At 36.8% G+C, this 16007-nt stretch overlaps 1 protein-coding gene across 1 annotated transcript in view; it reads right to left on the bottom strand.

Annotated features, from left to right (window-relative positions):
- Positions 1-16007, bottom strand: part of DNAH8 (dynein axonemal heavy chain 8) — a 404075-nt gene that overhangs the window by 174903 nt on the left and 213165 nt on the right. The window contains exons 54-58 of the mRNA XM_027876336.1: positions 14389-14523; positions 13885-14007; positions 12729-12942; positions 12032-12141; positions 9283-9446 (exon numbers count right to left, since the gene is read on the bottom strand). Coding sequence (XP_027732137.1) covers positions 9283-9446; positions 12032-12141; positions 12729-12942; positions 13885-14007; positions 14389-14523 — 746 coding nt within the window. The remainder of the gene's footprint in view (positions 1-9282; positions 9447-12031; positions 12142-12728; positions 12943-13884; positions 14008-14388; positions 14524-16007) is intronic.

The raw sequence follows: 16007 nt of genomic DNA, 5'->3' as shown, positions 1-16007 counted from the left end.
GATAGATAGATAGATAGATAGATAGATAGATAGATAGATAGATAGATGGCACAGGGGAAGTTGAAGATGAAGGGGTAATATCTAAAAAATAAAATGAAGGAGTGAAAGAGGATTATACTGGGAGAAGGAGAAAGGGAGAGGTAGAATGGAGCAAATTATCTCACATAAAACAGACAATAAAAAGCTTTTACTGTGGAGGGGAAGTGGTGGAAGAGAAGAGAAAATGAGTGTATCTTATTCTCATCAGATTTAGCTTAAGGAGGGAATAACATACACACTCAATTGGGTATGGAAATCTATCTTACCCTACAGGAAAATAGTTGGGAAGGGGATAAGAGGGGTGGATGATAGAAGGGAAGGTAGATTGGGGGAGGGAGTAATCAGAAACAAACACTTCTGAGGAGGGAGAGGATCAAAGAAGAGAATAGAATAAATGGGGGTTGGGGTAGGATGAAGGGAAATATGGTTAGTTTTCCACAACATGACTACTATGAAAGTGTTTTGCATGACTACACATGTATAACTTGCACCTAGTTGCTTGCCATTTTAATGAGGGTGGGTGGGGAGGAAGGAAGGGAGAGAATTTAGAACCCAAAGCTTTAAAAACAAATGTTAAAAATTGTTTTTACATGCAACTGGAAAGTAAGATATACAAGCAATGGGGTATAGAAATCTATCCTGCCCTACAGGAAAATAGAAGGGGAAGGGAATGAGAAAAGGGGGGGATATAGAAAGGAGGACATATTAGGGGAAGGGGTGTTCAGAGTGCATGCTGTCTTGGGGTGGGGGAGAGGTGAGATGGGGAGAAAATTTGGAACTCAAAATCTTGTGGAAACGAACGTTGAAAAGTAAAAATACATAAATAAATAAATCTAATTCACTTAAAAAAAGCAAAAACCAAATGCACTAAGTATAGGGAATAAAAGCATCACTCAGACTTGATGGAATGGGATTCAGGACTAGAATGTGGCTCTAGAAGGACAGACCTCATACAGAAAAGAATGGAATAAGTAAAAAGGGGAAATACAAAGAATTATGTAGTAAGAAGATGTACTAATGTGAGAAAATCCTAGAACCTCAAAGGAGAAACATGATTGAGAACATTTGGATACAGAAACAGAGCATAATGTGACAGTACACTACTGACCACTCGGGTTGAGGCAGGGATGAGGTGGGAGTTAAGTAAGGAGTTTTGGAAACAGATCACCAATCTAGCATAAAAGCATGACATAGTAATGGTGGGGGATTTCAACTATCTGCATATCTGCTTCTTAGGGGTTTTTTTCCTCTGCCAAAGGTATAATAGTTGACAAATTTGGCAGTAAATCAATAAATAAATAAGTGCCTATTATGTATCAGGTACAGTGTCAAGTTCCAGGCAAAAGATAGTTTCTGCTCTCAAGGAGCTCAAAATCTAATGATGGAGACAATATGCAAATAATTATGCACAAACAAACTCTATATGCAGGACAAATTAGAGATAATCAATAGAGGGAAGCCTTCCTGTAGAAGGCAGGATTTTAGGTGGGACATGGAAAGAAGTCAAGGAAGCCAGGAGGTGGAGATGAGTAGGGAGAACATGACAGGCATGCGGAACAGCCAATAAAAATGCTCAGGTGGGAAAAGGCAGATCCAAGATGGTAGAGTACAGGCCCACCTGAACTATCCCAACATTCCTTTCCAAAAAAATTTTAAATAATGCCTCAAATCAAATTTTGGAGTGGCAAAGCCAATAAAAGTTTGACATTTTTCCAGACTAAGACAACTTAGGAGGTCAAAAAGAGACGTCTGAGGCACCTGGGTGGGAGCTGGCTCACAGAATGGCAGGAGCACCAGTGGCTTTGGAAGGGGCTATGACAGTGGCAAGCAGCAGCTTTGGGGACTCTTGGCCCAGAGATGACAAGGAGGTTGGACAACTGGTCAGAAAAAAAAGTTACAGGAGACCTTTTGCAGGTACTGAGTGCAACTGGTACTGATTGGAAGCTCTATTGCCCATATACAATTCTGGGTTGTAGTTCCAGGGTAGAGAGGATCACTTGTGGTTGCTCACAAGGGAAGATGCATCCTGATCCAGTTCAAGGGCCAAGAAGAACACTAGCACTTGAGGCTGCAGGAGAGCAGGGGACCTACTCACAGTTCCAGAGCCAAGAGGAGCAGCACTAACGTTTGTAGCTACAGGGAGCAGGGGCCTTTCCTGGGTAAAAAGCACATCAAAGGCAAGGAGAGCAGTAGCTATACATCTCCTAGGATAACACCACCTTTGAAGCATCAAAAACTTGAAGGACCTTCCCCCTCCCCCCGAAGTAGCTCTGAAAACAGCAACATGAAAAAGCCTAAAGTTTGGGACAGTGACTCTCCACTCCTAGGTGAGCACAGCTCAACTTTAACATAGAGTTAAAAGTCCAGAAATAGACTGAAAAAAGAGCAAACAAAGGAATTTGACTATAAAAAACTACTATGATGGTAAAAAAGACCAAGACAAAAACTCAGTAGAAGATCATAATGTAAAAACAGCTACAACCAAAGCCTCAGAGAAAAATGCTAACTGGATCTAAGACCAAGACAAATACCTGGAAGAGTTAAAAAAAAAAGAGAGATAAGAGTGGCAGAAGAAAAATTGGGAAAAGGAATGAGAGTAATGCAAAAAATTATAAAAAGAGAATTAACAGTTTGGCACAAAATATTCTGAAGAAAACCACACCTTAAAGAAGAGAATTGGCCAAGTGGAAAAAGAGGTCCAAAAGCCCCCCTGAAGAAAACAGTTCCTTAAAAATTAGAATTGGGCAAGTAGAAGCTAATGACTCCATGAAACTTCAAGAAATAACACAACTAAATAAAAAAATAAAAGAAAACATGAAATATCTCATCAAAAAAAAAAACAGACCTGGAAAATAGATCGAGAGATAATTTAAGAATTATTGGACTGTTTGAAAGCCATGATAAAAAAGAGCCTAGACATCAAATTTCAAGAAATTATAAAAGAAAATTGCCCCAATAGAAATGGAAAAGATCCATTGCTCACATGAAGAAAGAGATCACAAAATGAAAACTACCAGGAATGTTACAGTCAAATTTCAAAGCTTCCAGGTCAGAGAGAAAATACTGCAACTAGCCAGAAAGAAACAATTCAAATACCATGGAGCCACAGTCAGGATCACACAAGATTTAGCAACTTCCATATTAAAGGAGTGGAGGGCTTGGAATATGATATTCCAGAAGGCAAAGGAGCCAGGATTACAATGAAGAGTCACTTACCCAGCAAAACTGGGTACAATTCTTCAGGGTAAAAGATGAATAGTTAGTGAGATGACTTTCAAACATTCCTTATGAAAAGATCAGAGCTGAACAGAAAATCTGACACTGAAACACAAGACTCAAGAGAAGAACAAAAAGGTAAACATGAAAGAGTAATCATAAGAGACCCCATGAAATTAAAATTTTTGCATTCCTATATGGGAAAATGATACTTGTAACTCCTAAGAATTTTCATTAGTTAGAAGGAATCTACCTAGATAGAGGGCATGAGAGTTGATTATACTGGAATGATCTCCAAAAACAAATGAAAAAGTGAGGAAAGGGATGCATTGGGAGACAGGGGAGGCAGAGGTAGAATAGGTAAGATTATCTCATACAAAAGAGGCATGCAAGGAAGAGTTTATATAGTGGATGGAAAATGAGGTTGAATGAGTAATGCTCAAACCTTACTCTCACTGGAATTGGTTCAAAGAGGGAAGGATATATATATACACTGACTTGTGTATAGAAATGTAATTTATCCAATAGGTAAAAAGGAGAGGAATGGGATAAGTGATAAGGGTGAATGATAAAAGAGAGGGCAGATCAAGGGAGGCAGTTGTTAGAAGCAAAACAGACTTTTAAGAAGGGACAGAATAAAAAGAGAGAAGGATAAACAGAAGAAAATAGGATCAAAGGAAATAGACAGTAATCATAACTGTGAATGTGAATGAGTTGATCTCACTCATAAAACAGAAGCAGATAGTAGAACTGATTAGAAACTAGAATCCAACACTATGTTGTGTACAAAATACATACTTGAAACAGAGACATGCCATATTTCCATCTACTGGTTGCTTCCCTATTGCCTATAGACACATTCCCATGTCTTCCCCCATCCTCAAAGAAACCTCATTTCATTCTTCCATCTCTGCTAGCTATAATCTTGCATTTCTCTTCCCTTTTGTAGATGACCTCCTTGAGGCCATCTAAAAATCAGTGCCCTGGGGACTTCCAAGAGCCAAGATGGTGGAGTAAAAAGGAAGTTTGCTCTCACCCTCACTTATTGACCTCTGAAAGGCCAGAAAATATTGCCCCAGAAAAAACCCTGGAATAACTGAGCCAGCAGAAAAACGGGACGCAGCAGTATCGCAGCCCAAAAAGCTCAGGGAATCAATGGGAAAGGCCCCTCTTGCTCCGGGGAAGAAGGAGTAGTACAGAATGGGAGGCATCCCAGCAAGCCCGCGGCAAGCCCCAGAATACCAGGGAAAGATCATGAGCCTCAGGGTGGTGGAGCAGACAAGTGCACACACCAAGAACTGCACCTCCCTAAGGCCTCAGCACAGGGAGAGAAATGGGTAGACACTAGCTCAGAGAATCACTATGGGTGCCGGTATTCTCCAGCAGCCAAATCTCCCAGTGTTTCAGCACAACTCCGGAAGGCAAAGCTCCACGCTAGCAGACATCATCCAGCAATCAAACATTCAAGTGCTTTAAAGAAGCCCAGGTGAGCAGGTATCCTCCAGAGGCCAGACTCCCCATCCCCACCCTGAGAGTTTCAGCGTCCCTGACCCCAGCTCAGCACCAGGTAATCTGCCAGATCCCTACAGGCTCCAGCTACCAGCATCTGAGGCCCCAGTACACAAAGCCAGTGACCAGGTCCCAGGCTCACCGCACAAGAAGCTTGGGTCAGTACCCCCTGAGCTCCAGCAGGAAAGCTCAATTTCAAAAGTCAGGAAATAGGTAAACACCATGAACAAAAAGCAGAAACAGACAAAGAACATAAAATCTTATTATGGGGACAGGGAATATTAAGGCACAAATTTAGAACAGGACAACATTGCCAATATACCCACATCCAAAATTTCAAAGAGTTCTGTGAACTGGTCTCAAGCCCAAAAAACTTTCTTGGAAGAGCTCAAGAAGAGTTTTAAAAGTAAAATAAGAGAAGCAAAAGAAAAATTGGGAAAAGAAATGAGAAGTATGCAAGAAAGAGTCAATAGCTTGGAAAAAGGACAAAAATTGACTGTAGGAAACAAGTCCATAAAAGTAGAATTGGCCAAATGGAAAAGGAGGCACAAAAACTCATTGAAGACAACTCCTTAAAAAGTAAAATGGGGCAAATGGAAAAGGAGGTACAAAGTCTAATAGAAGAAAACAATTCATTAAAAATTAGAATTGGGTAAGTGGAAGCTAAAGACTCTATGAGATATCAAGAATCAGTCAAACAGGGGCAGGTGGGTAGCACAGTAGATAGAGCACTGGCCCTGGAGTCAGGAGGACCTGAGTTCAAATATGACCTCAGACACATAACACTCACTAGCTGTGTGACTATGGGCAAGTCACTTAACCCCAACTGCCTCACCCACCAAAAAAAAAAAAAGAGAGAGAGAGAATCAGTCAAACAGAAACAAAAGAATGAAAAAACAGAAGAAAATGTAAAATACCTCACTGGAAAAACAACTGACCTGGAAAACAGATCCAGGAGAGACAATTTTAAAATTATTGGTCTACCTGAAAACCATGATGGAAAAAAGAGCCTGGAGAGCATCTTTCAGGAAATCATTAAGAAAAAATGCCCTGGGACAGCTAGGTGGCACAGTGGATAGACCACTGGCCCTGGATTCAGGAGGACCTGAGTTCAAATCCGGCCTCAGACACATAACACTTCCTAGCTGTGTGACCATGGCCAAGGCATTTAGCCCCATTGCCTAACAAAAACAAACAAACAAAAAACAAAAACAAAAAACAAAAACAAAAAATGCCCTGAGGTCCTAGAACCAGAAGGTAAAATAGTCATTGAAAGAATCCACCAAACACCTCCTAAAAGAGATTCTAAATTGAAAATGCCAAAGAATATTGTAGCCAAATTCCAAAATTACCAGGTCAAAGAGAAAATGCTGCAAGCAGTCCAAAAGAAACAATTTAAATATCATGACACCACAGTCAGGATTACACAGGACCTTGCAGCTTCTACATTAAAAGATCAGAGGGCATGGAATATGATATTCCATAAGGCAAAGGCTTGGATTACAACCAAGGATCAACTACCCAGCAAAATTGAGCATAATCTTTCAGAGGAGGAAATGGACATTCAACAAAATGGGAGACTTTCAAACCTTTCTGATATAAAGACCAGAGCTCAACAGAAAATCTGATCTTCAAATATAAGACTCATAAGAGACATAAAAAGGTAAACAGGAAAGAAAAATAAAACATGTTACTAATAAGAGCAAACTGTTTCCATCCCTACATGGGAAGATGACACTTGTAACTCTTGAGAACTGCAGAGTTATTGTGCCATTTAAAAGGGTTATACATAGACAGAGGGCATGAGTATAAGTTCACTTTGAAGTGATGATAAAAAGTCCAATTAGGAGGAGGCAGACAAGGGTAAATTACATTACATGAAAAGGCACAAAAACCTATTATAGTAGAGGGAAAGAAGGGAGGGAGATGACCATTGTTTGAACCTTACTCTCATCAGATTAGGCTCAAAGAGGGAATAACATAATCAGTTAGGTATAGAAATCTAACTTACCCTATAGAAAGTAGGAAGGGAAAGGGGAAAGAAAAGGGAGGGGGATGATAGAAAGGAGAGCAGACTGAGGGAAGTGGTGGTTGAAAGCAAAACTCTAGTGAGGAGGGAAAGGGAGAAAGAAGAGAGAAAAGCATAAACAGGGGGAAGATAGGTTAGAGAGAAAGACATAGTAATCATAACTGTGAATGTGAATGGGTTGAACTCTCCCATAAAACAGAAGTGGATAGCAGAGTCGATTAAGAACAATAATCTCACAATATGTTGTTTACAAGAAACACATTTGAAGCAGTGGGATACACACAGAATAGAGATAAAAGACTGGAGTAGAATATATTATGCTTCAGCTGAAGTAAAAAAAAAAAAAGCAGCGGCAGCAATCCTGATCTCAGACAAAGGAAAAGCAAAAATAGATCTAATTAAAAGAGATAAGGAAGAAAAGTACAACCTGCTAAAAATAGACAATGAACATTATTACTAAATATATATGTAACAAGTGGTATAGCATCTAAATTCTTAGAGAAGTTAAGGGAATTACAGGAAGAAATAGATAACAAAACTATACTAGTGGGGGACCTCAATCTCCTCCTCTCAGAACTAGATAAATCTAACCACAAAATAAACAAGGAAGAAGTTAAGTAGACGAATAGAATTTTAGAAAACTTAGATATGGTTGACCTCTGGAAAACACTGAATGGGGATAGAAAGGAATATACCTTTTTCTCAGCAGAAGATGGCACCTACACAAAAATTGATCATACACTAGGGCATAAAGACCTCACAATCCAATGCAGAAAGGCAGAAATATTAAATATATCTTTTTCAGATCATGATGCAATAAAAATTACATGTAATAAAGGGCCATGGAAAGACAAACTAAAAATTAATTGGAAACTAAATAATGTAATACTAAAGAATGAGTGGGCCAAAACAACAAATCATAGAAGCAATCAATAACTTCACACAAGAGAATGACAATAATGAGACAACATACCAAAACTTATGGGATTCAGCGAAAGCTGTTCTTAGGGGAAGTTTTATATCTCTAAATGCTTACATGAATAAAATAGAGAAGGAAGAGATCAATGAATTGGGCATGCAACTAGAAAAGCTAGAAAAAGAACAAACTGAAAATCTTCAACTAAATACCAAATTAGAAATTCTGAAAACCTAAGGAGAGATTAATAAAATTGAAATTAAGAAAACTATTGAATAAATAAAACAAAGAGCTAGTTTTATGAAAAAAAAACAATAAAATAGACAAACCTTTGGTTAATTTGATTTAAAAAAAGAAAGAAGAAAACCAAATTACCAGTATCAAAAATGAAAAGGTTGAATTCACCACCAATGAAGAGGAAATCAAAACAATAATTAGGAGCTATTTTGTCCAACTGTATGACAATAAATTTGACAATCTTAGTGAAATGGATGAATATTTACAAAAATACAAATTGCCAAGATTAACAGAAGAGGAAATAAAATACTTAAATAACCCCATTTCAGAAAAAGAAACAGAAAAAGCCATCAATGAACTCCCTAAAAAATAATCTCCAGGGCCAGACACTGTGACTGAAAAACTCATCTGCTTTATGGTCAACCCAATGACATCTCTCTCTAAACTGAGGTTCACAGATGACAGATCTACAGACCATTACCAGTTGCATCCTTCAAGTCTTTCCCATTTGATAAGACCTACTTGAGCTTATGCTACATTGGCATAACCTTTAAGAACCTCAGGTGAGCTCCATGGTATGGCTGAGGTATGAGAAAAAGAAAAAGGCTTTAATAGAAGATCAAAGGTACATGTTCCATTAACTGGACACGACCATTCAAGCAGCTATAAACTAATCAAACTCTACTAACATACATTCCATGTTATGCCATTTTTTGTCCACAAGGAATATTTTTATTAAATTAGTATTGGTTTAGGGCATTCCCTTGAAGGTTCAACCTAGTAACCATCTCAAAGCAGGGAGAACTAACCTTTCAAAATACTGCCTTATTAATCTTGATCTTTTCATTTGCTCTACTTCTAAGTATGTTGGCTAAATCATGGGGTATTATGCCTTCTTGTGTAGTCAAGTATTGTGTTTTATATATTGATGATAAGCCCAAAGATTGACATTATGGTCTACACAACCCTCAAATTTTTTTTAGCAACTATAAGGAATTAAAAATTGTCATAGCATTCTAGATGTGGATAAAACAGCATACACTGCAGTAAAGCCACTATTTCACATGAGAGAGTTTATCAAATCTTTTGAGGTAATCTATGTATTGGATTGCCCAATGATGAATAAATAGAAAAAAGAAGTATAAAAGAAAACAAAACCAAGTCAGCTAGCAAAGTATTTTTTTCCAATAGAATTGTAGGTGGAAGATGATATCAATGCTATTATTTACCACTTACATGTAAAACCACTTCCTTATTTTAACTTGAGTAGATATATCAAGAATATTCTATTAGTATAAAAATAACCTATATGCTTCACAAGAAATTATTTAGGTACCTATCTGCAATTACTCTGTTGCACTCATGTTTGAAAAGTGACAGGAGAACAGTACGTGAGTCACACTCTTCTGCTTTTATAGTTAACATTCCTTGCCAAATTCTGGAGAGATCTCGAAGATTGAAGATGTAATGAAATTTTGATGGAGTTGGCAGCATTTTTACCTAAAGCAAAAATATACCCAGTGTTCAAAAATAACATTTACACGGTAAAAAACAAGGATGCAAACTTCTAGGAAAGAATGATACTCTCTTACATACTATTCTAGAAGTATGACCCTGGCCAAGTCACTTAACTTCCATCTGCCTTAAGTTTCCTCATCTGTAAAGTGGAGATAATAATAGCATTTATCTCTCAGGATTATTGTGAAGATAAAATGAGATATTTATAAAAACTTTTCAAACTTTGAAGTGCTATATAAATGCTATCTGGTATTATTATTGTTGTTAAAATAGTCATACTTAGGTAATATGTTCAGAATAGTTTTAGCTTTATAAAGCTTTTTAAAAAACTGACAAAAGTATTCCAACCTAAAACTTCTAAAATATATCCCAAAGTAGACCAATGCAATATTAAGCCTATGAAACATCTTATAGACACATAGCTATACATGTATAGTTCTATCGATGCCAATTCTTGTTCCCTAGTAAGACAAGGTCTTCCTATCCTATGTGTTAAAAGTGGATTTTTAGGAGAGTATAACTGACTCCATTTTGTGCTATATTTGCTGTTACTATATTTCTTTCTATTCCTGTGTTACAGTGAAGGTAATGAATGTTTCCTTCAGTACTTCTCTTACTTTTTAGAAAACTCATAGAACTTTGAGCAATTTAAGGAATTCACTCCCTTTTCTTTACCTTATCTATTAAGACAGGAAGTAGAAGGAGTTTAACAAACTTAAATAACTAACTGCTGATAAAGAAGAAACTGTTTTCTCTGGTCTGGTGTGAAAAACTATGCAGGCCTTTGCAATGGTTTAAGCATCCTTTTTCTTTTCCTAAAAACCTTGCCTTTTCTCAACCTCCCTATTCTTACCTAATCTCTCTGAATCTCTTGGCACAAGAGGAGAGACTATAAATATGTTATCTGTAGAACTGTGACATACATATCAATCACCTACAAATAGGGTGTGTTATACTCTTAAGTGGATAAATAAATTGCAGTATATCTGTCTGTAAGCTGTGCTGACTTATTGGTGCAGTGGCTAATAAGGACCCTGAAAATTCTTGCAATATATGCACTGTATCCAGATATCTACATCCAATATGTAGATTAAGATATACGACTACAATGGCAATGAACTACAATAATTCATGTTAACTGCACCTTTATTAGAAAACACAAGTATTTGGACTGACATATGAGTTTAATGTTTGAATTGGAGTTCACAAGAGCTGAAGAAGTGGCATGTTACCTTTACTTCTAGGAAGAATATATGAGATAATATCTAATTCTGTTTGTTAAAATCAGGTAACATAAATGTTATTAAATTTAGGTTTTAATATTACAAATTGTTGGCATTAGTTTTTGCTTTATTTTCTGCAGGGGAAATAAAGCTATGAACACATATTATCTTAAATATCTTCCGAGTGAGAGATGGCTTGGCTGTGTAATCAATTTTATTTTACTTGATCACAGGCTGCATTTTAAGTCCTATCAATTTTAAGTCTTTACAGGTACAACTTCATTAAGGACAGAATTAATCGAATTAAAATATTATTGGTTGAAAAATGGGTTTTACATAATATTGATTGAAAATACTATCTTATTTAGGAAAACATCTTTGGTAAAATTATTTGGGAATAAAATAAGTGATCAATGACGTGTTGATTTGTGAATATGAAATTCTTATTGATAGAAAAACAGGGCCACACCTTTGCAAAAAATGGTAGATTTTGATACTCTGTGATGGTCTGGGGATACAGTCAGCATGGAATATAGAGTTGTAGCATTAAGTATTTAAACCGTGAAATAACTATTATGCTTTAGTTATCTAGAGTATTAAAAGGTTTATCAGGAATGTTTAAGGATGGATAATTTATAAGTTCTTGCTATTACGGTTAGATTTGAAAAAGCTGTTAGGTTTATGCCACTGACAGCTGGAAATAAATTTTCAACAGTGTTGAGAGGTATATAAATTTAGACATCATAAATTCAGCTGCCTTTGCATAATTTTAACACAATCTGTACTTATGTGCCTTTTTATGAAATGTTTCCCCAAGTCACTCAGTAAAAACTCCCTTGGGTAAGTATTACTTAGCCCTTTTTATGGTGTTTGGGCAGTGTTGTAAGAAGGGTTGGGTAACTGGGGCTTTGTCCAATGCATCTAATTTTAGAAAAGACAGACAATATTTGTAATTTTTTTTTGGTGAGGCAATTGGGGTTAAGTGACTTGCCCACAGTCATACAGCTGGTAAGTTTTATGTGTGTCTGAGGCCAGATTTGAACTCAGGTTCTCCTGACTTCAGGGTTGGTGCTCTATCCACTGCACCACCTAGCTTCCTCAATATTTGTAATTCTTTAACAGCATAGAGATCTTGTTTGTCCACTCTATCATAAAGTATTTTATGCTATGTCATTCATAGTAAAAGAATTTCACCTGGAGATACTGAAAGAATCATTCAGCCCTAATATTGATCCCTGGTTTTGAAGTCAAGTTATACATCCATGGAATTTATGTCTCCCTATAAAAGGAAAATTAGGCTGATTGATTAGGTGACATATTTTGATCTATCATAGTCTTTTGTACCTTAGTCCATTGCCATAGTATTCTACCAGCTGAAACTAATTTCATGATCATTTCACATATTTCAGGCTTGAAATGTCTACAAGCATCAAAGTAGCCACATCCAATTACTCCTGAAAATAGAAGAAATTAAGGGCACAAACTTTAATAATGTTACACAGCATATCTTTATCATAAAAATAAATCATTGCACATATTTACATATCTATTCTAGCAATAATTGAGGTAATTAATCTCAGGAACCAAATAACACTCAAATAACATGGTAGCTATGAGCAAGGAAAGCAGAAGTTGGAGGGTAAACCCAATTTGCAGGTTTTTTAATCCCCTGCTAGAGTGTCCTTCATTCAAAATCATCAGAGTTTTTTGATGAGTCTTCCTCACTTCAGGCCCAGCATTGTACCTACCGTGCTACCTATCTGCCCTAGTACCAACTATAAGAGCACAGTAAATAATACTCTCTAAAAACTAATTAACTAATTAGCTATTCCAATGTATTAGTTGACTAACCAATTCATATCATTGATAATCAATGGGGATAGAACATTACTAAGGTCTCATGAGCTAGAGCACTAGAAACACATCCCCAGGCCTTTCCAAACTCCAACAGGAGAGGTAGCAGCTGCTTTCTGCTTGCTAGTGGAAATTGAATTAGGGATCATATGTTACATAAACAATTTGAAAGAGAAAGAAAATATACCAAATATTTTGTCTATTGATGCATTTGATGGCAATGTGCAATTAAACACAGTAAACTGTCTTTTCAAACGTTGTGGAATATCATTTCGACCCCCTCCTGGATGTATCATTGCTGCTATTATCTGCACATCAACAATTGTAGTGAAGTCTCCAGGTTTATCCAAGCTATACATTCCTTTCATTTCCATCATCTGTCTTACAATCTCATTAGTTATCTGAAAATTTGTAAAAACAGATTTTTATATCACCTCAGGATGATGTTTAATTTAATTCCACAAGCATTAATTAAGTGCCTACTACCCAAAAGGCACCATTCTATAAACACTAAGGATTCAAAAGCAAAAGAAAAACAAAACTTGCCTTCAAGGAATTGACAAATCTACCAGAGGGACATATAGGACAAGAGTATAATGCAGGGAAAATTGAGGAGGAAGAGAGCACTTAACCAAAGAGATTTGGGAAGGTGTAACAACAGATAAGGTGGCCCCTGAATCTTAGAGGGAAACAAGCATGCTGGGAGATAGAGGAGCAAAGAATACATTTCAGGCATGAGGAACAGCTTGTGGGGATGTGTAAAATTGGTAGGTGGAGAGTCAAATTTGACAAGTTTGGTTGAAACATACTTCTGCAGGAGAATAACATCGAATAAGAATGGAAAAATAAGCTGGAGTTAAGATTCAGCAGGACTTAAATGCCAGGCTAAAGAGGTGATCAGACCTTTAGGAGGATTATTTTGACAGCCGTATGGAGGCCAATTAGGAGGCTACTACAACAGTTCCAGAGAAAGGTGACAGAGACCTAGATTAATTCTACAGTTTATAGAATTGGCACAGAAAAGCACACATTCAACCAAGAGTTCACACACAAGAGAAAAAAAAAACATTCAGTGGGTATATCTTGGCTCAAATTGACCTTTATAGCTTGGGACTTCTGAGATAGAAAGATACTAGATAGAAAGAATGTATAAGCAGTGTTCAGGACTAGAATGAAGGGCAAAGCTCTAGGAAGAAAATGACTGGAAACAGGTTACTGCAGGGTAATTGTAAGGTGTTGTCATAGAGTATTTTTAATTTGTGGGTTATTTTGGTACAGAATTTAAAAAAAACACAAAAACCCATGACTGGATTGTGTGTACATGTGTAATATTTCAGTTATACCTGGTCTCCCCATTCATTAATTACTGGCATATTAATATCATCAATAAATACAGTCATTTTTCTTCCTCCTGGTGGTCCATATGTGCTTCCCATTCGCTTATCCACATAACTTTCAATTGTTCTCTAGAGAAAAGTAAATGGTTTGTTTTAGGGTTTTTTAATTGATTTATTTTAAAAAGATTAGTATCAATTTTCATATATTATTTTAGCTTATTGAAATTCGTATATGTAGAATACATACACATATAAAGCAATTCCAAGAAAAATGCATTAACTATTAGAATATTAATCACTGACTGGGGTTAAAGTAGAAAGAGTTTCCCTGTACCTCAGGACTTAAAAATAAGTTTATTATTTTGGAGAATCAAGAAGTATACCTACTAGAGATAAAATGGAAATAGATATAAAGCCTCTTATCTACTCTAATGCAATTACTACATTAAAACATTTAAAATATTTATAACCATACCCACCTATGAATAACCTATACAATGTGGGCTTTACCTGAAACATCATTGGTTCTGTGGCAGATGAAAAGTTCAGACATTTAGATAAATGTACTTCAGGGTCATACTTTTTCATATACGCTTTAATCATAACAGTTTTCGCTGTTCCCTGTTCTCCTATGAGCAAAACTGCCTATAATGACAGAGTGAGAGATGAAGAGTATTTAAAGTTTTTGTATTTACTAGAATCCTTTGGTGGTTTCATTAACCTCTCTCCTTACCAACATAGTATACCCCTTTCAAACACTTTCTACTCTCAATATGTTTTACTTGGCCCCTGCAGACCCTCATTTTCCTCTCTATTTTCACAACCCATGGCCGATGTAACATCCCCCTTGTATATGTACCACCACAAAGATTTGCATGGATATGATGATTAGGTGCCAATGAGTGTGAGGCTAACATCTTGGCATACAATATAAGGGAGCTGTGCCAGTTATACAAACTGGCTAAAGGATAACCACGTCATACTTTTTTTATTTCTCACCAGGCAAAAAGTAGGGCTCCAATGTGGCTGAAGGTTCTCTAACAGCTCCCAAACTCTGACTCACACTACTACCAATTCCTTTTCCTTTAAGATTGTCATCCACCTAGATGTCTTCTATATACCTAGTTATTTACAAATTGTCTCCTCCATTGGAATGGGAGCTTCTTGAGGGAACATTTGTGCCTTTCTGTGTATCTCTAGAACTTAGCACAGTGCCTGGTACATGGTGAGCACTTAATGCTTACTGACTGAGTGAGTAGCTAGCTTACTTCAACAGCTTCCCACCTGTCTCTCCCCACTCCAGTTCTTCCTACTCACTGACACCCAAGTAATGGTCCTTAAACATAGATCTGACCATTGGCCACTCTAAACAATCAACTCCAGGTATTTACCTATTTATTTATTGACTATAGGATAAAATATAAACTCTTCTGTTTAGTTTTTAAAGCCTTATACTACCTGCCCCAAACTATCTTTCCAGCTTCACTAGACAGTGCTCTGCAAACCAAAACTCTTCTCTCTGTTCTTCCCACACATCTCTTTGCTCTGTGTCTTTGCACTCACTGGCCAGATACACCCTTAGACTCATTTCTCTGTTCCTTCCACCTGATAAGGAACCTCTCTTCCTTTAAGCAGCAGCTCAGGAATCCCCATCTGCGCTATCTTTGTTGATAAGGCCCAAATGATAGTGCCTTCCCTCCTAAATGACCTTTTATTTAATTAACTACATGGTATATATTTATATTTATTCATTTTTTATTTATGCTGCATCTGTGTATTGATGTCTTTGTCTCCTCCATTAGAAGTTAGCTCCTTGCAATGTGCACAGTTCCTAGCATATAGTAAGTGCTTAATAAATGCCTCTTAACTGACTGACTTTTTAAGATGGATTGTTTCATTCTCTCTACTTGTAACCCCAGCACTTCATATCAACCTGGAACACAGTTAACCCTTAACAAATAATTGATTGATTAACATAGTAAACATGTATCTATGTATACATACATGTGGATGTAAATGTGGGGGAACAATCCATGTGTTTGTGTGAACTCATTTATGTAGGAAGATGTTTTGTGTGACTGTCTATGTTTGCAACTGTGCATAGGTTCGTACCTGAGTTTTCTCTGCTC

This window comes from Vombatus ursinus, unplaced genomic scaffold (genome assembly GCF_900497805.2).
Source record: "Vombatus ursinus unplaced genomic scaffold, bare-nosed wombat genome assembly UNPS02014811.1, whole genome shotgun sequence".
NCBI classification, from domain to species: Eukaryota; Metazoa; Chordata; class Mammalia; order Diprotodontia; family Vombatidae; genus Vombatus; species Vombatus ursinus.
This window is presented reverse-complemented; position numbering and strand designations above follow the sequence as displayed.